General features: G+C 46.2%; 1 protein-coding gene across 1 annotated transcript in view; it reads left to right on the forward strand.

The window, feature by feature from the left end:
* Positions 1-22,169, forward strand: part of LOC111187490 (two pore channel protein 2-like) — a 42,551-nt gene that overhangs the window by 15,275 nt on the left and 5,107 nt on the right. The window contains 13 exon segments of the mRNA XM_089922784.1: positions 502-581; positions 583-616; positions 945-1,063; positions 1,269-1,370; positions 3,062-3,188; positions 6,575-6,776; positions 13,707-13,848; positions 15,673-15,858; positions 17,369-17,433; positions 18,230-18,317; positions 19,511-19,580; positions 21,683-21,952; positions 21,955-22,094. Coding sequence (XP_089778910.1) covers positions 502-581; positions 583-616; positions 945-1,063; positions 1,269-1,370; positions 3,062-3,188; positions 6,575-6,776; positions 13,707-13,848; positions 15,673-15,858; positions 17,369-17,433; positions 18,230-18,317; positions 19,511-19,580; positions 21,683-21,952; positions 21,955-22,094 — 1,625 coding nt within the window.

Here is a 22,169-nt window from a genome sequence, read left to right on the forward strand (position 1 = left end):
CTGTAGTCTAGATATTTCTACCCCATTGCTAGGCTAGAAAACCTATCTCATATGCAGAATTGAAGAGAAGTTAACGTCAACTACAATATAGTGTGGGTGCATGTAGGTAACCATGTGTGGGTAACTGCTGGGGCTCTGACGCCAGACTACCTGGGTTCCAGTCCCAGGTCTGCCCCTCGTATTGGCTGTGTGTCCGGGGCCACGTGATCTCCCTCACTGTGCCTCAAGCATTTCCATCCAGGAATGGTGCCCACTTTAGGGGTGTGGTGAGATAAACGGAATAATCTATGGAAAGCTTATTAGAGGGCATGGCACATAGTAAAGTCTCAAACGACAGCTGCTACTAACGTTCTATTATGAAACCAGATTATGCTGTTCATGAAACGTGCCTTTTTCCATGACGTATCGTGACCGTCCTTCTGGGTCAGTGAACATGCATCCACACGGTCACTTCCTCTGTCCTCTGGCAGCACCAACACCTCTGTCCCGTGTCTCTCACAGCTGACCTTGATTGATCTGATTACCTATGGGTCCCTGGAGGCTGTTAACATCCACGGAGTTCGATGGTCAAGGGCCTTGAGGCGTCTTCCTAATTAATTTCCCTGAAAGTCGTCAGGTAAGGATATGATTTAGGATACCAAAGGGCGTGTTTTTTTAAACTTATTTTTTACTGAAGTATAGTTGAATTACAATGTTGTGTTAATGACTGCTGTACAGCAAAGCGACTCAGTTATACACATATATATATACATTCTTTTTCATATTATTTTCCACTGTGGTTTATCCCAGGATATTGAATATAGTTCCCTGTGCTATACGGTAGGACCTTGTGGTTTATCCATTCTCGATATACCCGTTTGCATCTGCTAGGGGGGTGTGTGGTTTTTGTTTTTGCAGAAAATTAGCTGATTGCCCGTAAACGAAATGAAATGTTGTCTTCACAGATCCGAAGGGCTTTTCGAAGCAACCGGAACACTCTGCCTGATATCCTCTACGTCTTCCTCTTGTTCATCTTCAGCATGTTGATATTCTCCCTCATGGCCTTGAAGCTTTTCGGGGATAGGTGAGCAGGCTGCTCTGCAAGTTTCTGCCTGAGAATTCTCCCACGACTGAGTTCAGCCCGTTCGTGGCAGAATCGGTCACTAGATGCTATCTTCCTCGTTCAGGCACTCCAGGAGGGTTCTCGAAAGGGGAAAAGTGTGTCGGAAACTGCAGCTTCATTTATGTCTGTGGGTTTTTTTCACTCTGTGTTGCTGGTTCCTTTTTAGGGGTCTCAGAACAGTGGAAGGATCGCCCTACTTCACCAACATCCTGGACATAGCATTTGAGCTCTACGTGCTGGTCACTACCGCAAACAGCCCCGATGTCATGTACGTGAGCCCCCAATTCATGTTCACGGGCATCTGTTACCGTAACAGAATTCACTTTCTTAAAAGCAACTGTAAGAAAAACAAAGTGATTTTCTGTTTATTCATATTCACTGTAAAATGTTTGTGTACTATTTTTTTCCTTTTTTTTTTTTTGGCCACACTGCAGCATGCAGGATCTTAGTTCCCTGGGGTTCCCTGACCAGGGATCGAACCCATGCCCCCTGCAGTGGAAGCACGGAGTCTTAACCACTGGACCGCCAGGGAAGTCCCTTGTAAAGTTTTTTTTTTTTTTTTGGTTTTTTTTGTGGTACGCGAGCCTCTCACTGTTGTGGCCTCTCCCGTTGCGGAGCACAGGCTCCGACGCGCAGGCTCAGCGGCCATGGCTCACCGGCGCAGCCGCTCCGCGGCATGTGGGATCTTCTCGGACCAGTGCACGAACCCGCGTCCCCTGCATCGGCAGGCGGACTCCCAACCACTGCGCCACGAGGGAAGCACCCCCTTGTAAACTTTTTGAAGAGTGCAAAGTGTTGGCACTAACGATAGCCTACCCACTTTATTGAAAACTAAATTTAGATGAATGTTTTAAAAAATGAAAGCAACAGGAGACATCTCTGGAGATACAACTTAAATATTTGAGCCCACTTTCTATTCTGGAATCTTCTTTGAGTCTTGAGTTGAAACGCCTAAGCCATTTTTGTAAAGGAATCATGGCTTGTTCTCCTAAGCATTGAGGTGGTTTTCTGGCTAAATGAAACAGGAAAGAAAATTCTCCACGCATGTGGACATTATTTAGGAGAAAAACATTAGGGTTTTTTTCCCCCTAATGTCCTGTATATTATGGATTTGCCTTGTTCATGGAGGTAAGATTATTTACCAGTGCTACCCTGAGTAGGTAGCTCTTGGGGTTCTAGAGTGTAGATAGAATTCTAACTGCAAATGTCAACCCCATCTCCTCCCATACTGCACTGTGGGAGAGGGGCGGGCTTTCTGTTGTCTAGTTGTGTGTAGGATCATCACGTCAACTTGTTCTGGGTTCCTGCTCATTCTTGGGCCTGGCTCTGGCAAAAAGTGAGCAAGGTGAAGTTCCTGGCCCTCCTTGTGTTTTCTTGGATCTTCCCCATAAACATTAGGCTGCCCCCCTCAACATCCCCTCCTGCACAAAATCGAGTTTCCATTAAAGGTGGCGTGAGCATGCATCCCCATTTATGCCTTTTGTCCCGGCACCATTATTAATGGTGCGCCTTTCATTCTCATTGTCCCAATGTGGACAGAAAATGATCTGCTCCCCAGCAAGGCAGTCTGGTGTCCCTGAAGAGCCTTGAGTATAACTCCAGGCCATAGTTCAGATTCTTTTTGTAATTCTGGGCAAGTGACTCTCCTTCTGGGCTTTGATTTTCTCATTGTGAAGGAAAGGATGGGGGGATCTCCAAGGTCCTGCCTGCTTTGAAAGTTGACACCTCTCTAAGGCAATAAGAATTTCAGAAGGCAGTCTGGAGCGAGCTCTTTAGCACTGACGATGGTTATGGCCTTGAGGCCCCATAGCACAGTTTGAGGGAGAGTTAGAGTCAGAGAATGTTTTCCTGTGCCTCGAGCATGTGAATTGTCCATGTGGGATGTCACCTACGGTCAGCCTTCTATGCACTGTGGACCCAGGGCCCGGGAAACCATGAAAGATAATTATTTCCTTCTAGGATGCCTGCCTATGAGTTCAATTGGTGGTATTCTCTGTACTTTATAACCTACGTCATCACCAACACCTACATCTTCATGTCCGTCTTTCTGGCCGTCGTCTACAACAATTATAGGAAGCACTTAAAGGTAACATGCATGAACCGGGGGTCAGGGTGCCTGGCTGGGTGCAGTAGCAGGGAGGCTGGCAAATGCATTTGCCAAATATTTGAATGTGTCCATTTACCTTTGGCTTTGGTGAATCTGAAGGCTCGTTTGGTGCCTTGCTGTCCTCTGCTGGGCCAGGCGGTTCTTTGCCAGTCTGCAATGGGTCTGACGGTGTGTCCCAGCCTCACGTGCAGGAGGAGGTCCTGGTTTTGCTCCTCGCTTTTATTTATTTTTTTAAATTTTTACTGGAGTATAGTTGATTTACAACTTTGTGTTACTTTCTGCTGTACAGCAAAGTGAATCAGTTATACATATACATATATCCACTCTTTTTTAGATTCTTTTCCCGTATAGGTCATTATAGAGTATTGAATAGAGTTCCCTGTGCTATACAGTAGGTTCTTATTAGTTATCTATTGTATATATAGTAGTGTGTATATGTCAATCCCAATCTCCCAATTTATCCCTTCCCCCTTCCACCCAGTAACCATAAGATTATTTTCTACATCTGTAACTTTATTTCTGTTTTATAAATAAGTTCATTTGTACCATTTTTTAACATTCCACATATAAGTGATATCATACAATATTTGTCCTGCTCTTTCTGACTTACTTCACTCAGTAGGACAATCTCTAGGTCCATCCATGTTGCTGCAAATGGCATTATTTAGTTCTTTTTTATGGCCGAGTAACATTCCATTGTATATATGGACCACATCTTCTTTATCCATTCTTCGTCACTCTTAATGCATCTAATAGTTCATGGCTCCTGGAAATGTTTTGTGTATCATTGGGGTTGGGGATATTCTCCAAGCTCCTTTCCCCACCTCTAACAGAAGCAAAAATACCTTAAAGCCAATAGTTTCTGCCCTGGTGCCTTCTTCTTTGATTAATGTCTGGAGAATTCCTGGAGGTGTTGCATGGGCAGAGGCTTCTGAGGGCTTGGGGCGCAGCATGTTTTATTTCTGGAATCTGCCAGGATACCTGGGTCATCTCACTTGCGGGCCCCACTGTCACCCACCTGAGCACGCCTCTCATTGGCTATTTTCTAGGATTGTAAAACTAATTGCACAGAGATACATTTCATCCAAGGGTCATTTTCTTTAAGGGGAGATATAGCCTTTTGAGTTAGATCCTTTTGGTTCTGTTATGAATTTTTCTTTGCTTAGGGATGTTCCCACCAGGGCGCAAGTAGAAAGTCGGGGAGAACTTAAATGTTCGCAGCTAAGGAGAAGTGGGTGGTAGGCTGAGTCTGAGATTCGGCCAACCTCCCTTTGAAGGTGTCTGGCCTGTCCAGGCTCTGAGAAGTCTGTGCATTGTGGGCACCTCAGCTGCTCCCGACCCCAAGGCCAGGCCTCCCAGTAACCCTCCTCCTCTGACTCCCTCCTCCTGAGCAGGAAGAGGCATTCCCAGAGGGTCTGGTGCGCTGGACACAACTGTGGCTCCCCCTCCCCCAAGAAGTGTTTCTTTTAGTTAACACTTCTCGAAAATTAATTTTCTGCCACATGGATCAGTCAGCAAGCGTATCTTAAATGTGTTTTTTGTGCCCAACACCAAAGTTCTGAGGAGTCAAAGGCGATGAAGACACAGCTGTACCATTAAGAATGTAAGGTCTATAAATAACAAATGCTGGAGGGTGTGGAGAAAAGGGAGCCCTCCTACACTGCTGCTGGGAATGTAAACTGGTGCAGCCACTATGGAAAACAGTATGAAGGTTCCATAAAAAACTAAAAATAGAGTTACCATACGACCCGGCAATCCCTCTCCTGGGCATATACCTAGAGAAAACTCTAATTCAAAAGGACACGTGTACCCCATGATCATAGCAGCACTATTCACAATAGCCAAGACATGGAAGCCACCTAAATGTCCATCAACAGATGAATGGGTAAAGACGATGTGGTACATATGTACAAAGGAATACCACTCAGCCATAAAAGAGAATGAAATAATGTCATTTTAGCAACGTGGATGGACCTAGAGATGACCATACTCAGTGAAGTAAGCCAGACAGAGAAAGACAAATATCATAGGATATCGCTTATATGTGGAATCTAAAATGTGTTACAGGGCTTCCCTGGTGGCGCAGTGGTTGAGAGTCCGCCTGCCGATGCAGGGGACGTGGGTTCGTGCCCCGGTCCGGGAAGATCCCACATGCCGCGGGGCGGCTGGGCCCGTGAGCCGTGGCCGCTGAGCCTGCGCGTCCGGAGCCTGTGCTCCGCAACAGGAGAGGCCACAGCAGTGAGAGGCCCGCGTACCGCAAAAAAAAAAAAAAAAAAAAAAGTGATACAAATGAACTTACTTACAAAACAGAAACAGACTCTCAGACATAGAAAACAAACTTATGATTACTGAAGGAGAAAGGGGGACAGGGATTGGTTAGGAGTTTGATATTAGCAGATACAAACTACTATATATAAAATAGATAAACGACAAGGTCCTGCTGTATGGCACAGAGGACTTTATTAAATATCTTGCAATAAACTATAATGGAAAAGAATATATATATATGTAAAACTGAATCACTTTGCTGTACACCTGAAACTAGCACAACATTGTAAGTCAACTCTACTTCAATTTAAAAAAAGAATTTAAGGTCTAGCCATGTAATCAGCTTAAAGGGAGCAGTAGGGGTGGGCATCGACATGGCCGATTGTAACATGAGGGGGGTTCTCCTTGTCTGGAAGACTCCCTGTGCACAGTCAAGCCGGATGGCAGCTCCTGGCAAACCCTCGCTGACCCTCCTGCCCTGGACCTCTTCCTTCTGACCACTTCTAGCCTGGTTTCACGTCCCTGCATTTCTTCCCCCTCCGCCTCTCTTTCTTGATTGACTTAATGGTAGATCTGTCTTCTCCCTCTCCTGCATCTCCCTGTCTCTCTCCCTCTCTTCTTTTCTGGAATCTTCCTTCCTCCTGGGCAGCGCGGAGTTTGGACCTGTCTGCCTCCTGGTGCTCTGTTTCTCACCACACAGGTTATCCTTCCTGGGTTCCCTCACTTGCACTTGGTAAGCTGAGTCCTGTTTCTGCAGGTGGGGGTTAGCTACCCATCCCTGGAGCCGGGGAGGGGTTTGGTACCTGTGAATCAGCAGAACCATGGTGACTCTCTTTGCAGTTTCCTCCTGTAGCGTGAATTCCTGAGTCACTCTTACAAGATAGGCTGTTGTAAACCCAGGAGTGGGGGCTTGGAGGACTTTTTGTCAAGCATGCTGAGGCCTTTACACTTGGGTATCTTCTGCTCATCCAGAAAAATGCACATGGTCCCCAGGACACACTCAGATGAACTTTTCCATTGCCTTGAAATGTTTAAGGTGGAAAATCAAGACTTTCTTGAATCTTCCTTTTAAAAAAACACACTTCTGTTTTTTCAAGAATGAGATTCGCACACTGGCATACCTGAAGCGTCACAAAATGATAGAGGCTTTCAACATTCTGAAAGTCAAGGTGGGCACAGAGTTTGTGGTGAAGGAGGCCCAGTGGAGGCAGCTGGCCAAGATCGTGGCGCCAGACATCAGCAGTTCCCACCTGGAGCTCCTTTTGAGGATCTCCGACGAGGGACAGAAGGGTGATGTGGGTAAGAAGCCTTGGCCGCTGAAATTCCTCTTCCCCGTGCATCAGAAAGTGGGGTGGGGGGGCTCCTAAAAGTGATGGGATGCTTGTTCATTTTCTTAAGTTTGCAACTGAGAATGTATATTGGCTGAGAATGTGTGTTGTCAGCATGTGAGGCGGCTTCCAGAAGCCCTTCACCTTGTAACACGCTCATTCCCCTCCCAGGATTCTGCTTTAGGGAGCTCATCTAAAATATGGAAAAGGGCTGTATAAATAAACGTCTGAATTGCGTTTAGCATTTGAAAAGTTGAAAGTCACCTAAATACTCATGTATTAGTGGTCGATAGTTGTTATCAATAATGTTTCATATTGGTGGCATGCTTGCCACGCATGAGACACTGTCATGGTTGTTGTGTGTATGTGATCTTCCCCAGACTCACCGAGGTGTAGGTCTTGTTATCCTCATCTGTCAATATGGAAACTGAGACTCAAAGAGATTTGGTCGGCTGCCCAGAGCCACACAGCTGCAGTGTGGTACAGGCCATCTGACTCCAAGGCCCCTGCTTTTTATCATTACTCTGAGCTGCCCCAGATTCTGAGGGTCACGTAACGGGAAATTTTGGTGACATTAAAAATGACTGTGAAGATGAGGTAACAGTGGGGAAAGATGTGAGATGACTAAAATACACCCCAAACTGTAGGGCACACACATTTCTCTAGTTTCAAGAAAAGTCTAGATGGACACACACCCAAATGGAGTGGGAGGTCTGAAAGAATGTAAATTTACGTGAGACGAAGACTCTCAAACTAGTCCAGCAGAGCCATGGGCTTTTTAGGACTCGGTGCCTGTGTGAGAAGAAGGAAATGACAGTGATTGTCTGGAACTTACATGAGTGTCCAGGGAAAAGAGAGCTGTGTGGCAAGACACTGTTAAATGGGTGATGCCAACATCTGCCAATGAGGGTTTTGGATCCAAGATGGAAGGTCAGCAGGGTTTGACAGGTGCCTTCCATTGAGCCCTGGGCATGTCCCTTCAGCCACCCAGCTCAATGGCTCAGGATCCAGGTTTCTCAGACCCTGAAGAGATGGCTTTGGTGCCCCCATTAGGGATTGGTGGTGATGCACTGTGAGAGCCTCATGTCAGGGTTAGGGTTCTGCTAACGGTGGGGGAAGGGCAGCTGGGCAACCCTTGAGCACCGTGCTTCCCAAGCTCTTTGGGAAGTGCAGTGAAGCTTTTAAATTGCTAGCCTGTCATGCAGCTGTACCCTTGGGTAAAATACAACAAAAATGAATAACTACAAAAATGAAATCAAAAAAACATGTAAAATTCAAGTCCCAATTTTTCATTATTAGAGTCAACAGACATGAAATGATCCTGTCAATTGTTCTATACGTTTCTAAATTTTCAGGGCTGATCTCATGGGGGTGAGTCGGGGAGCATGAGGACAGGACCAGCCGTGGCCCAGGGACCACACTCCTCCTCCAGGGAGGAGTGCTGCTATAGGACTTGGAGGAGAGGTCGGGACCTGGGCCCCCTTGGATCTCCCACTCCAAGAACTGGGGTGGGATGGTGGCCCATGTCGGTCCAGGATTTCTAGACCTCACTCCCTCTGTTTTTGAGAATTCTCTTTTGATCATTTAATACCTCTGCTGCTTCTAGAGAATTGAGACTCTGAAGATGTTGATGAAGCTTTAGGGCTTTATAAACTCTCTGCGATTCCTCCTGTAGCGTGAATTCCTGGGTTGCTCTTACAAGATGAGCTGTTGCAAACCCAGAAGCAGGGGCTTTTAGGAGTCTTTGTCGGGCTTGGTGAGGGCTTCATACTTGGGTATCTCCTGCTGATCCAGAAAAGATACACATGGTCCCCAGGACACACTCAGATGAACAGTGTTTCTTTGTTTATAAGGTCAGTCTAACTATTGACACTTGGGTGTCATGAAGAACAAACATATTAACACGTGGGGACATAGCATCTTAATTTCTTTGGAAACTTCTTTGGTAATTTCCTTATGTCTTTAGGTAAATACAAGTTATTGACTATTTATCTCAATATGCATTAGGCCAATGCCCCGAACTCAATTAGTAATTTTAGAAAATATGTTTAAGAAATCATGGGTAGTTGATTCCCTGTTGACACCAAGGATTTGTCAGAGAAGCGTGAAACTCTGGACACTGTATCCATATAGTTTAAGCGAGTTACCCTATAGGGCCTTTTGGTTTACAATATCGTGTGATTTACACAAGCCAGTTGATAAAGATATGAGTTTTTAAATCACAACACAGTTTGAATCATGCCGCTTGGTTCCGGCCTATGTTTAGGTTTAAAGACACCTAAATGTTAGCTGAGATCATGATACCAATTGACCCATAAGATAAGGGGGGGGGAAATGTTAGAAGTTCCAACCATTTTGCCTCTTTAGAAAACAAAGTTTGCATGAACTAAAACTCTATATTTGCACTTTGTATTTACATTGGATAAAATCAGGAAGAAGATGCGAAGCCACATTTTAAACCCTAAATCACAAAACAATTTATTAGTTTTCCTTTCCTGGGAGCATTAAATACATTTGAATTCAAATTTTAACTTATTTTACTTTGATTTATAAAGTAATTTTAGAACATTTTAATTTTTGGTCAGAAGTCCTTAGATTTTAAGTGTGTAACCAGATCTTTAAAATGTGTCCTTTTTACCAAAAAAAAAAAAAAAAAAAGCTTGTTTTTTCCCCCAGTGGCCTTTTTACAACTACTAATTGCTGGTCTATTGTTAACTTGCATATCTTAAAAAATTTTTTTTTAATTAGGTAGAGACACTAAGAACATTAAATGAAGTTAGAATTCCCTGGTTCCCATCTGATTTTCTTAAGAAATTAGAATATAGAAATACTGTTTACATGAATATTTGGTTGTTTTACATATTTTATACTTGTGGGGGCCAGACTTTATAAACTGATTTGTTAGTTCAAGTTTTTATCTGGAAGGCGCCTGTGTCAAGGAGAAAATCATTTTAAGACTAGTTTCTTTAGCATTTTAATACGTTTGTGCAAAAGCCGCGAGTCTGTCAGAGACTTTGTTAAAAGAAAAAAGGTGATCATTAAGCTTGAAATTCCTTTTTTCCTCCACCCTAGTGAGGCTTTTTGTTTGTTATGTTTGTTTGGTTTATCTATTTTTTTTTTTTTTAGGGGGTAGCACATTTAAAGCATAAAGAAGTTTTCCTTCATTTCTTACTCCGGGAGGACCTTTAAGTCTCCATTCAGAATTTAAGGAACGCATAGTGTTCACTTTAAAATAATCCATTTAACAATTCATTGAGAAATCGTTGCTTGTATCGGTTTGCTTGGGCTGCCATAACAAAGTCTCACACACTGGGGGGACTTAGACAACAGAAATCTATTTTCTCACAATTCTGGAGGCAGGAAGTGCAGGATCAAGGTGTTGTCTGGCAGTCCTGTGTCCTTGGCTCCTAAATGATTGTGTTCTGTGTCTTCACACCATCTTCCTTCCTTGCGTGTCTGTGTACAAATCTCCTCTTCTTATGAGGGCACCAGTCATACAGGATTAGGGCCCACCTAATGACCTCCTTTTAGTCTAATTATCTCTTCAGAGGCTCCATCTCCAAAATACAGGCACACTTAGAGGTGCTGGGGGTTAAGCCTTCAACATATGAAATTTCTGGGAACACAGGCCAGCCCATAACTCCTGTTTTAGGGGTTCTGTCCTTAGACTGTTGCCTTCTCTAGAGCTTTCTTCTATGGTTTACTGTCCCCCCACACCCCTATACTACTCATCTTCGAAAGTCATATTTATATTATTAGTTTATCAAAATCTCAAACTTGAACATTTACGCCAAATGCACAGAACCGCCATGGTTCTGGTTCAGCTGCTGCCCTTTCCCCTTCACACGATGCGACTCCACCTGGTCTGAGGCTGCAAAGCCACAGCAGGACGACAGTGACAAACCTCACCTGTGCAGTACTCTTACTTTCTAATGCCCTGGGGACATTGAGCCAAAGTAGCTCTTGACCTTCTGAGCAGGTGAAAGGGGGCAAAGGAGGTCAGCAGATGCCCTTGAGACACACCCATGACCTTGGCTGCCATTGGCTGGCTCGTCACTGGAGTCCACAGGTCTGGGTCCCCCGCCCTGAGCCCTGCTCAGTTTTGCCACCTGGGTCGTCATCCTATTTGTAAATTAAATGAGCCCAGGACTCATCTAGTTTGAAAAAAGGAATCCATCCGAGTCGCAGATGTGGCAAGAAGGCGCCCGTGAACTCATGGCTTAGCAGACTTCCCCAGTATTTTACCTTTTACAGAACAGCGATGTCAATTTAAATACCGTTACCAGGGCAAACACATCTCTAGGGAAGACAGCCAATCAGATTTGTTGGCTTTTAGGGATCGCAGGTTATCTTTTATAGGAGATAGCGGTCATTTCTGATGTCTGGGTGTCCAAAGACTCCTTTGTTTAACCAACACTTTCAAAGACAGTTTTAATAACAGAAAGCCAAACGGAATTTCATGCTTCACGACAGGCAGGGAGATCGCTAGTTCTGTGAACATGCTCGCTTTCCCCCTTGATCGGCAGTTATGGGCAGGTGTGGTTTCCAAGACTAAGCACTGGGATTCTATTAGTGCCAAAAGTGTTAAAGACTTAAATCTAGTGTTAAACTGAGAAACATGAAACTTACAGATGTGGAAAGAAAAGGGTTGCATAGAATTATTAACAAAGAATATGGAGAATAATATGTCTACAGCATATTAGGGTTGATACACAATGGTCCACAGGCTAAATGTGGCCACTGCCTCTTTTTCTAAAGTTTTACTGGAATACAGCCATGCTTATTCATTTGTGTATTGTTTATGGCTGCTTTCATGCTATAATGGCAGAATTGAATAGTTGAAATGGAGACCATATTGTCCACAAAACCTAACTCTCTGGCCCTTTACATTAAAAGTTTGCTGACCCCTGATCTCCAACATAAAGTACCAGATGGGTACAAATTCCTTCTTGACACAAAATCACCATGCTTTTGATTCTCTTTGTCCTTTCTTGTTCTATAGAATCTTCTGGATGAAAAGATGTGAGCCCTGTGATAGTGATGGATTCTCCGTTGGTTGAGGTTAGTTGATGGCTGAAGTTTTGGCTGGATTCTTGTCAGTAGGTCCCCCCAAACCCTATTTGTGGTTGTCACATCAGTGTCTCCCTACCTTCTGAGGGTGGAGCTCACGTAGCCCAGGTCCTGGATCCAAGTCATCACATCATCTAATTCTCTAAGGCTGCCCTTCCCCCTCAGCGGGCGCTACACGTCTTGGCTATTAAGACATGTCTGTGCATTTTGCTTCTAACTCTAAAGACCCAGGAACTAAGATATCCTAAGTCATATGAGAGTGTTTTTCATCCAACTTGATGGGCTCATGTTCTTTCATGTTCTTAGGACCATCTGACTCTTGAGGAAAATAGCAACGTGAATGTTTAATGTCACTCAGGGTTTTGTCTGATTCAGGCTCCTCACTCAGATGAGGGCACACTTCTGACGAGGCTGAGGCTTTCTCTTTGCCTGGGTGTCTGTTGATGGCAGTTCCCCATCATCTTTCTTGCATAAACCACTATGGTGGCACCTGTAGAACCACGATTCATTGTTTACTTCTGAAAACTCGAAATGGAGACCTACTTATTTCCAGGCCTCTAAATGAGACGCATTATAGGATTTAAAAACTCCACCCTGGGACTTCCCTGGTGGCGCAGTAGTTAAGAATCTGCCTGCCAATGCAGGGGACACGTGTTCGATCCCTGGTCCGGGAAGATCCCACATGCCGTGGAGCAATTAAGCCCGTGCACCGCAACTACTGAGCCTGCGCTCTAGAGCCCGCGAGCCACAACTACTGAGCCCACTAGCCATAACTACTGAAGCTCGCGCGCCTAGAGCCTGTGCTCCGCGACAAGAGAAGCCACCGCAATAAGCCCGTGCACCGCAACGAAGCGTAGCCCCTGCTCTCTGCAACTAGAGAAAGCCCACGCAGCAACGAAGACCCAAGGCAGCCAAAAATAAATAAATAAATAAATTAATTAAAAAAACAACTGCCTTCAGAAAAAAAAAATGCCCAAAAAAACTCCACCCCAGTCTTTAACAGCTGTCTCAGCTATACCTGATTTGTACCTGCAACTTATTACACACATTTCTTTAAAGTTTGCAAAGCATTCAACTTGGTTTTCAAAGGAGCAGTAACACTCTGTGTACAATCTGATTTCATCCATTGATGTGATTGATATTTCTCTAAGTTGTATGTAACAGGAGGTTCACGCATAAACAGATTTGAGAACCAGCCCAGTGGATGCGTGGTCAGCATCCTGGTGAGGGAGAGGCGCATGGGGTGATGGAGAATAGCCTGCTGGCTCCGGGCATTCAGCAGATCAAGAGCATCACCTCCGCAGTTGGGTGGGTCCAGGCTGTCAAGAAAGTGCCCACTGTACTTTGGCCCAGGGTGATGGGCCAACTTGTATGGAGGCTGTTGTTTTGAGTGAGTCCCTGAGAAGGGGCAGAGAGGGAGGGTAGGCAGAGAAGAACACAGGGTTTCAAGGGGAAGGGTATGGATTATGCCTACCTTGGAGGCTTTGTGAGAAGGAAGAGGAGGTTGGGTTGAGCCTGGAAAGGTAGGTCAGGCAGACACTGAAAGCAGTGATGGCTGAGTGAGGTGGAAGGCAGGGAGTGAGGCAGTGGTGTCTGTGAGCTAGCGAAGTCACATGCTTGGGTTGGCTGCCTTGGGCTGGCTCAGGGTCTGAGTGAGGACAAGCGGGAGGCTGTGCCACTCACTGTCCCCTTGGCCTTGGGCCTTCATCCTTTGAGGCTTCATATCTTCACCTGTGAAACGCAGATCCAAGAGTCTGTGCTGGCTTTGTTTCACCCGTTGAACCCTAGTGTCACAGCAGCCATGTATTTGGGGGTCCTTTTTTCATTGCAGACAAAATGAACTTTCTACGCTTGGCTGACCTCAACATCCAGGTGGTCACCATCAACATCAAGAGACACCCGCTGGAAGCCTGGATGCCTCGGGTATACCAGTCGTCCCCAAGCCTCTTGGTTCAGAAGACGGTTCGGCACAGGCAAGTGAGACGGGGCCGGTTTTCTCCCAAATTGCTTTGAAAATAGAGGAATCTGTTAATGCTGTCTGGACTGCATGTGTTTCATCACTGAAGCTATAAACCATTCCCCTGCTCACTGCTTCTGGTTTCTTGGGAAGGCATGGAAATGGTTCTGCTATGTTTAACCTTAGCCAGAGGACAGGTTTCTAGATTATGCTTCCTTCTTCGGTGTTTTTTGTTTTTTGTTTTTTAATGCTCAAGGGCCACAGACTGGCTGTGCTTTCTGAGCCAGGGAAGCTGACCACTCTCTGATTTCAGGAAGTTCCTGCCCCATCAGAGTCATTAGGAAGTTGATGTCAAATATGGCACTTTGTTAAGTATCTGGTAAGTAGACATGAGTTAGAGTTACTGGAATGACCGTTAAGAATGCCAGTTAGGGCTTCCCTGGTGGCGCAGTGGTTGAGAGTCCGCCTGCCGATGCAGGGGACACGGGTTCGTGCCCCGGCCTGGGAAGATCCCACATGCCACGGAGCGGCTGGACCTGTGAGCCATGGCCGCTGAGGCTGTGCGTCTGTAGCCTGTGCTCTGCAACGGGAGAGGCCACGGCGGTGAGGGGCCCGTGTACCGCCAAAAAAAAAAAAAAAAAGAAGAATGCCAATTAATTCTTTTATTCCCAAGTAGATGGACTCCAGAAGAGTCCTTTATCCTGGTTGGAGAGTTTATTTTTACTATGTGTGGCCTGGAACACCCCTATCAGCAGAGGCTCCCCTCTTGCCTTCTTTGAATTTAATGTTTCATAAAAGTGAATGGTTCACTTGGGAGATTGGGAGTGACATGTACACACTGATGTGTATAAAATGGATGACTAATAAGAACCTGCTGAATAAAAAAATAAATAAAATAACATTCAAAAATTAAAAAAAAAAAAAAAGTGAATGGTATAGAAGTCCTTGAAAGTAGCCCAGCCTATGATGTATGTAAATATCCCTTTTAGCTCCCATATTGTATATTTACGAAGGCCCTTGATGTAGAGGCTCCTTTCCATTCATCTCAATATTGAACTACTGGTGTGTTTCACACAGTGGATGTTTGTGTAACCACATGTGGCATCGAGGGCTGAGACCTAGAGTCTGCAGTTTCCCCAGGACAATAGGGTAGGAGCCCCCGCTCCCCTGCTTCCCATGGCCACGCCCAGGGTTCACCCAGGATTCTCTGGAGCACAGAGCACAGATGCCTGTGAGGGGCAGCCTGCTCTGTAATTAAAAAGTTGAGTCAGAGCCCAACTGTCATATTTTTTTCACCCCTTTTCACCCCAGACTTGGTGAGAAAGTGGGGCACGTCAGTCCCCTGGAAGACTTGTGTGCAATAGGAGTAAAGAGTTTTTCAGAAGCTTTCTGAGTTAAGGATGTTAATTTTCCAGGGTCAAGTAGTCAAGGTGTAATGGTCCTGGGCTAAGCCCTAAACCTTCTCCTTGCCCCCTGATTCTACCCAGCTTTTCATCTGATCCAGGTACCATGCCCAAAAGGTGAAGCTGGGAAAACTAGGCCTCTGTTCTTCCCCCTCACTCTGTCTTCATTTTCTCCTTGGTGGGAAAGGCTATACCAGGGTACCAGTGTCAGTGAGAGGCAGGTGAATTTCAGAGCCCTAACCATGGTGGAACCTTTCCTTCCATGTTGAGTGAGTATGTGTGTGTGTGTGTGTTGGTGGGATGGGGGGTGGTGAGTATCTCATATTCATCACACTGACAGGAAACACAGTAGTTCCTGCAGGGCTCTGAACCTGCTTTTTTTTTTTTTTTTTACTGAAATGTATGGTAACAGAATCTTCTTTTTTCCCTCCTGGCAGGATTTTTGTCTGGGTTTATGATGTCATCATTCTAATAAATGCCATATTCATTGCTTTGGATGAGAAAAACCCCTTAATTTCCTATGCAGAATGGCTTTTCCTTTCTCTCTATATTATTGAAATTCTCCTGAAATTGTACACGTACAAACCCAGAGCCTATTTTGGAAGGAAGCAGCTCTGGAACTGGTGAGTCTGTGTTTTGGGGAGGAGGCCGTGGGTGAAGAGAGGGGCTTTCTGTCACACTTTGGGGAATAAAGTTGTGGAGTGTTTCAAGCTCCATCTGCCTAGTTTTCAGGCTTCTTTTATTTTTTTTTTTATAAATTTATTTATTTATTTTTGGCTGTGTTGGGTCTTCGTTGCTGCACGTGGGCTTTCTCTAGCTGTGGCAAGCGGGGGCTACTCTTCGTTGCAGTGCGTGAGCTTCTCATTGCAGTGGCTTCCCTTGTTGCGGAGCACGGGCTCTAGACATGCAGGCTTCAGTAGTTGTGGCACGTGGGCTCAGTAGTTGTGGCTCGTGAGCTCTAGAGCGCAGGCTCAGTAGTTGTGGCGCACAGGCTCAGTTGCTCCGCGGCACGTGGGATCTTCCCGGACCAGGGCTCGAACCCGTGTCCCCTGCATTGGCAGGCGGATTCTTAACCACTGCGCCACCAGGGAAGCCCGAGGCTTCTTACAATGAAATCTTGAGGGCAGGGGAACATCTGGTTGTCAAAGCTGTCATTTAGGATGTCAGTTTGAATGACTGGCTAAAATTAGAATCACAGATCACGGCATCTTGAATTTGGAAAGGATCTTAGAATGTCGCACCCAATGAGACAATTCCATGGTTGCCCGGCCCACTCCCTACTCTTGTTATTGGAAAACTTGGCCTGCGTGGCTGGACGATGAGGACCCTTAGCAAGTTCTTTCCCGGGCTGGATGTTTCTCCTGTGACCTTCTCTGCTCCAGGCTCTGTACCTCCTGGTCTTAAACCATCACCCACATGCTGCAAACCGTCTTGAGTACCACTGAATGTCAGCCATCACGGGTAGTGCACAGCTCAGCAGGGTTGGATCTCTGTGGTCACCGCTCCCAGTGCCAAGAAACTCACTCAGGTGTGCGTGTGGCCAGCTGACCAGTGTTATCCAAGGCAGTGGCACCGTTGTGAGAAAAGTCACGGCATGATGAATTTCCCCTTTAATTAAAAAGTTGCAGGGAATTCCCTGGCACTTCAGCAGTTAGGACTCTGTGCTTTCACTGTCAGGTGTGTGGGTTCAATCCCTGGTAGGGGAACTAAGATCCCCCAAGCCGCATGGCATGGCCAGATAAATAAAAAAATAAAATAATAAAATAAATAAATAAATAAAGTTGCAATGCATTTAGTAAGATGAATACCGAGAAAGATTACACTATGTATTCTGAAAATGTGTCAAAGTATTCTTGCAAGTATATAGTTATGTTGGAAGACAGAGTGATATGAATTAGCTGGTTCCTTCGATGTTTCCTTCGATGGTTCATTGGAGCAGCCAGTAAATGATCAAACACAGTGTTTCTTGCTTTGTACCTGCTGTCCTAAAAATTATGGAAATCAATTTGACGGCTGGATCGTTGCTTTGCATAAGAGATTGGATTCAGAGTTTTCTCAGGATTCACTGTATCCCGAGCTTGACAGACCTTTCCCTTGACTCCTCACTGACGTTGCTTCTCCACCAAATCTTAGGTTTGATACACTGATCATCATTGCAGCCCTGGTGGCCACTGTGGCCAACACCACCATTCAGTCAGGTCAGTGTCACCGGCCCTCAGCTTCCCCGCCTCCCGGGAGCGGGTGTTCAATCAGTAAACTTTGTAGAACATCCATGGTGTACCATTAGGGTGTTTGGGGCGAGGCAGTGGGGACACAGGAGAATTAGTAAAACTATTCCACTTTCTGGAGAGGGATGGTAGCTTTGTTTGTGTCTGGTTGTATGGTAGAGATTTCATTTGTAGGTATCACCACACCAAGCACTCAGCTGGTCATCTCTCCAAACTGCCCTTGATCTCAGGGCTCATCCTTGACCCTCTGCCCATGTTGGCCCCCAACCCAGGGTCCAGCTGTAGCAGGAACTCTTCATCAGCCTCTGCTCACCACCCCCTCCTTTCTACCCTCCTCTGGCTCCTCTACATGTGCTGCCACTGCCCTGCACACTGCTTCCTGTAGATGGCAGAGGGGATTATTAGAGATAGAGAAGCTTCTTAACATGACTATGAAATGAATGCTGGGGGGAGGAACGGCTTGCTGAAATGCGTTCTGTAGACCGGGATCCACAGTCAGTTCTTGATTATGGTCTGAAGTCTGTTCCTACACTCATGCTTCTTAGTTTTAGGGCTGGAGGGGATGCTCAGCTTGGTGCTGATTTGCCGGGGGAGTTACTGGTTGAAGGCAGTCCTCACTTCCTCATCGCTCAGAGCCATCACCCTGTTCTTGAAGTGAAGTGCATAGTTCCCCAGGACCCACAGAGTCTCAGAGCTCACTGCATAAAAGGGACAAGTCAGAGGCGCTCCGAAACCGGAATGTTAGTTGGTTGTGTTCTTTTTCCAGCGAGAAAATACAACAGTCAGCAGATACTGGATATTGTCTTGATTTTGAGAATACTCCGGCTCTTACGGATCATTGTCAGTGTTCAGAGGTAAAGATGAAGCCATGGGAAACAGCTGCACCCGGGCAGTTCCCTATATTCGGGCTTGACAGAAACCACCCTGCCTGGGAACTATAAACACGCCCAGCTGTGAACCCAGGATATAACCTGTATAGAGGACCTGGGTTCTCTGGGGGCGGTGGGGAGGGGCAGGGAGCCCGAGAAGGTGGTCAAGAGCCCCGAAGTGCAGCTCTCTGAGGGCAGGGATTCTGTCCGTCACTTTCAACCCTGCGACGTGGTCCCTCAACTGTGCCTGCAGCCTGGTGACTGGACAGTGGTCATGATGGCAGCTAATGCTAACGGAGTGTGCTAACCATTGCTAACAACCCTTGATGTAGGGGCTTTAATGATCTTTAGTTCCTGGGTGATGACAATGAAGCTCAGAGAGGTTAAGTAGTTCCCCCAGTGGTGCACAGCTAGAAAGAGGCAGAACTAGGATGCAAACCTAGGAGTCTGATCCCTAAACCCGGAAAAACCCACCCTGTTTTGGATAGGCCAGGTTCCTTTCAAGGAGTGTGTGGGGTGCCTCCATCTGAGGACTGGCATGCTCCCCCACAAAATAAGTAGGGGAGCAGGCCGGGTCAGCTAAGTCTCCAGGTCAGCTTTAATACAGGCTGAATTTTTTTTTTTTTTTTTTTGCGGTACGCGGGCCTCTCACTGTTGTGGCCTCTCCCGTTGCGGAGCACAGGCTCCGGACGCACAGGCTCAGCGGCCATGGCTCACGGGCCCAGCCGCTCCGCGGCACGTGGGATCTTCCCGGACCGGGGCACGAACCCGCGTCCCCTGCATCGGCAGGCGGACTCTCCACCACTGCGCCACCAGGGGAGCCCCGGGCTGAATTTTTGATGAAGAAAAAGGTTGGGGGAAGAAAGCAGATGAAGGTGGATGGTTTTTCAGCCTCAATACCCACCTGTGTCCTACTAGGGAAACTCTCTGGGATTACCTCTCTTATGTTTTTAAAAACGGTCTTGCTTTGTTTTGCTTCAGGGGAAACTCAAGTTAACTCCCCCCTCAGTTCAGCAGATGGACTGATGCTGACAAAATTGTAAAGGCAGATTCCTGACAGCATTTACAGCACAGATCCAGGACTGGGGGGAGGGGCATTAAACCAAACATGCTAGTGTGGTGTCAGTTTTACTTACATCTTCCCTTTGCCTTGTGTCCGAAACTTTGTTTTATCCCAGATTCCGGGTGATCGTGACCACCTTAATTAACATCGGCCCCACGATGCTGACGTTTGGCGGTCTGGTCTTGGTGAGTGTTCTGTTCCTATTGTATGTGAAGCAAGCGATAAGATGTTCACTCTTAACAGGTCTCTGTGAGCCTTATTTTAAGTGAGGGAAAGAAAGGGAGATGAAGTCAATGAGATTCAAGGGGTTCCTAGGAGCTATTTTTAGAAATATCAAGTGTGTAGAAACATGGGGCATATAGCCGTCCAGGTACACTGGCTGCTGTAATAAACCCAACCTCAGTGGGTTCATCTCGTCAAAGTGTGTTTCTCACCCACGGTCCAGGGGGGTATTCCTAGCCAACAGGTGGGTCTCAGGGGTGTAGGCTCCTTCCAGAGCATGGCTCTGCCGCCCTGGCCTCAGATCCTTCTTTGTTCTGCTCAGAAGAAAGCCCACCTGCTCCTCCAGAAGCCCAGTGGTAAGAACGTAGCCACGCAAGGCTGTGAGGGGACTGGGCCCCCCACCGAGGAGTGATTCCATGCTATGGGTGAGGAAGCTTGAATATCTGATACCGGGTACTTATTTTCTATTCTGTTAAAGTGGTAAAAAAACAAAACGAAACAATTCAATTAGTACAGAAGAATGAAAGCTGGACTGCAGGTCGCGCATTCTCATCCGCCACGTGCCTCTTTCCCAGAGGCAACCATTATTAAGAGCTTCTCGTTACGCTTCCTAAACATTTCCATCCATACAACAGGCATGTCATTTCCAGATGTGTGTGTATCCAGTTTATTGTTGTGTCAAATGGGATCATCTGTACCAAACATTGCACAACTTTTTTCTATCCAATGTCTTCCCAATGTCTTTGTCCCATGTCCTGGAGGACACATGCACCCATGTGAGTTCTGCTCTGATGAAAAGTGTCCCACTGAGGGACCACTAGAGATTTCACTTCTTTGCCATCACAGATGATGGGGTGAAGCCCATCTTGTGTGTGTCTTTGCTTTCGTGAGTGTTTCTGTTGGGTACATTCCTAGCAGTGGGACTGCTAGGTCACAAGGTAAATGTGTCCACAGTTTGGATCAGTGGTGGCGAATTGCCTTCCAAAAGATGTGCTCCCTGTGTATTCCAAATGCCAGTGTGTGCGGCATCTGTTTCTCTGCACCCCTCACAGCTGGGTTTATTAAACATTTCCATACTCTCCAATCTGATGGGTGAGAAAATGGCACTGTGTCCCTTTGATGTGCATTTCTTTAGTTATTCCAGAGGCTGAGTGTGTTTTCCATGTTCTTTGGGCCACTTATGCTTGTTTTTTTTTATAAGCAGCTTAATTCATATCCTTGGTCCATTTTTCTATTAGTTGTATTTTTTTTTATATGATTTGAAGGAGCGTTTTGCCGATCAGGGAAATAAGCCCTTGGTATGTTGTATACAGAGTAGTTATTTTTCCTCATCCATCACTTGTTTGTTTTTGTTTTTCCTAAATAAAGGCTTTCTGTTGTATTTTTTCGGCTGTCTGAAAGTTTAAATTAATTACGTTGATGTTTTATTTTACAGTTTTATATCATGCTTATAAGGCTTTTCTCTACTTGATTTTTTTCCTAGCTCCTTTATAGTTTGGTTTTTACATTTAACTCTTTGACACCTTTGGAATTTATTTTGATATAAGAAACGAGGTAAACGGGACTTCCCTGGCAGTCCAGTGGTTAAGACTCCACGCTTCCACTGCGGGGGGCATGGGTTTGATCCCTGGTCGGGGCACTAAGATCCTATATGCCACGTGGCACAGCCAAAAAATTCCAAAAAAACAACAAAACAAATGAAGTAAATATCCAAATTTATTATTTTTTTCTCTAGAGGTCTAACTATTGATATTATTTATTGAGTATTTAACCCACTAATTTGCTAACAGCATCATTTTGTCTTTGTAAACTGAGACCACAGCAGAGGTCAAGGTGTGGTCCAGCTGGCCGTGCCCCCTGTCCCTGAACAGCCCAGTGGCCAGTGGGCTGACCCATCCCACCCTGTTCCTGATGCTGCTGGAACTTGTGGCCGTGGGGAAAGCCATCCCCAGAATGAGGGTCGCAGCCCTTTCTGCCGGCCGTTGTCACAGGCTGACCCGTGTCTGCGTCCTCCTGCCTCCCCTCATCCCACCTGCCCACTCGTGCCCGGTGCCGCCCGCCCTAGGTGGTCTACTACATGTTTGCCATCGTCGGGATGGAAGTGTTCCACGGCAAAGTCCACTTCTTTGACCCCAGTTCCACCAGTCCTGATGCCCTGGTGTGTGGGAACCCAGCCCTAAAAGACTCAGCGTTTGCCCGAGGCAGGTACTGCAGGAACAACTTCAATGACCTGGCTGCTTCTCTCATCCTGCTGACAGAGCTCACCGTGGTTAACCAGTGGCACGATATCCTTTCCGAGGAGGCGGGTGTGGCGGGGGATGCTGCGAGCACCTTCCGGGAAGATTAGGTCTCGGCTCCTTGAACGCTTGTTTCCTTAGCTTCCCACTCCTCGCAGATGGCTTTGCCCTCGTGACTCACCAGGCGTCAAAGCTGTATTTCATCGGCTTCCACGTCGTGGTCGTCATCCTCATTGTTAAGTGAGTTTGCTCCTGCCGGGTGGGCCATTCCAGATCCCCCCTCTCAGATCTACAGCTGCTCGCACCTCCCTCCTC

The sequence above is a fragment of the Delphinapterus leucas genome, chromosome 13, assembly GCF_059928025.1.
Source record: "Delphinapterus leucas isolate spDelLeu-1000000601 "Yukka" chromosome 13, BTC_Dleu_Yukka2, whole genome shotgun sequence".
Taxonomy (NCBI): Eukaryota; Metazoa; Chordata; class Mammalia; order Artiodactyla; family Monodontidae; genus Delphinapterus; species Delphinapterus leucas.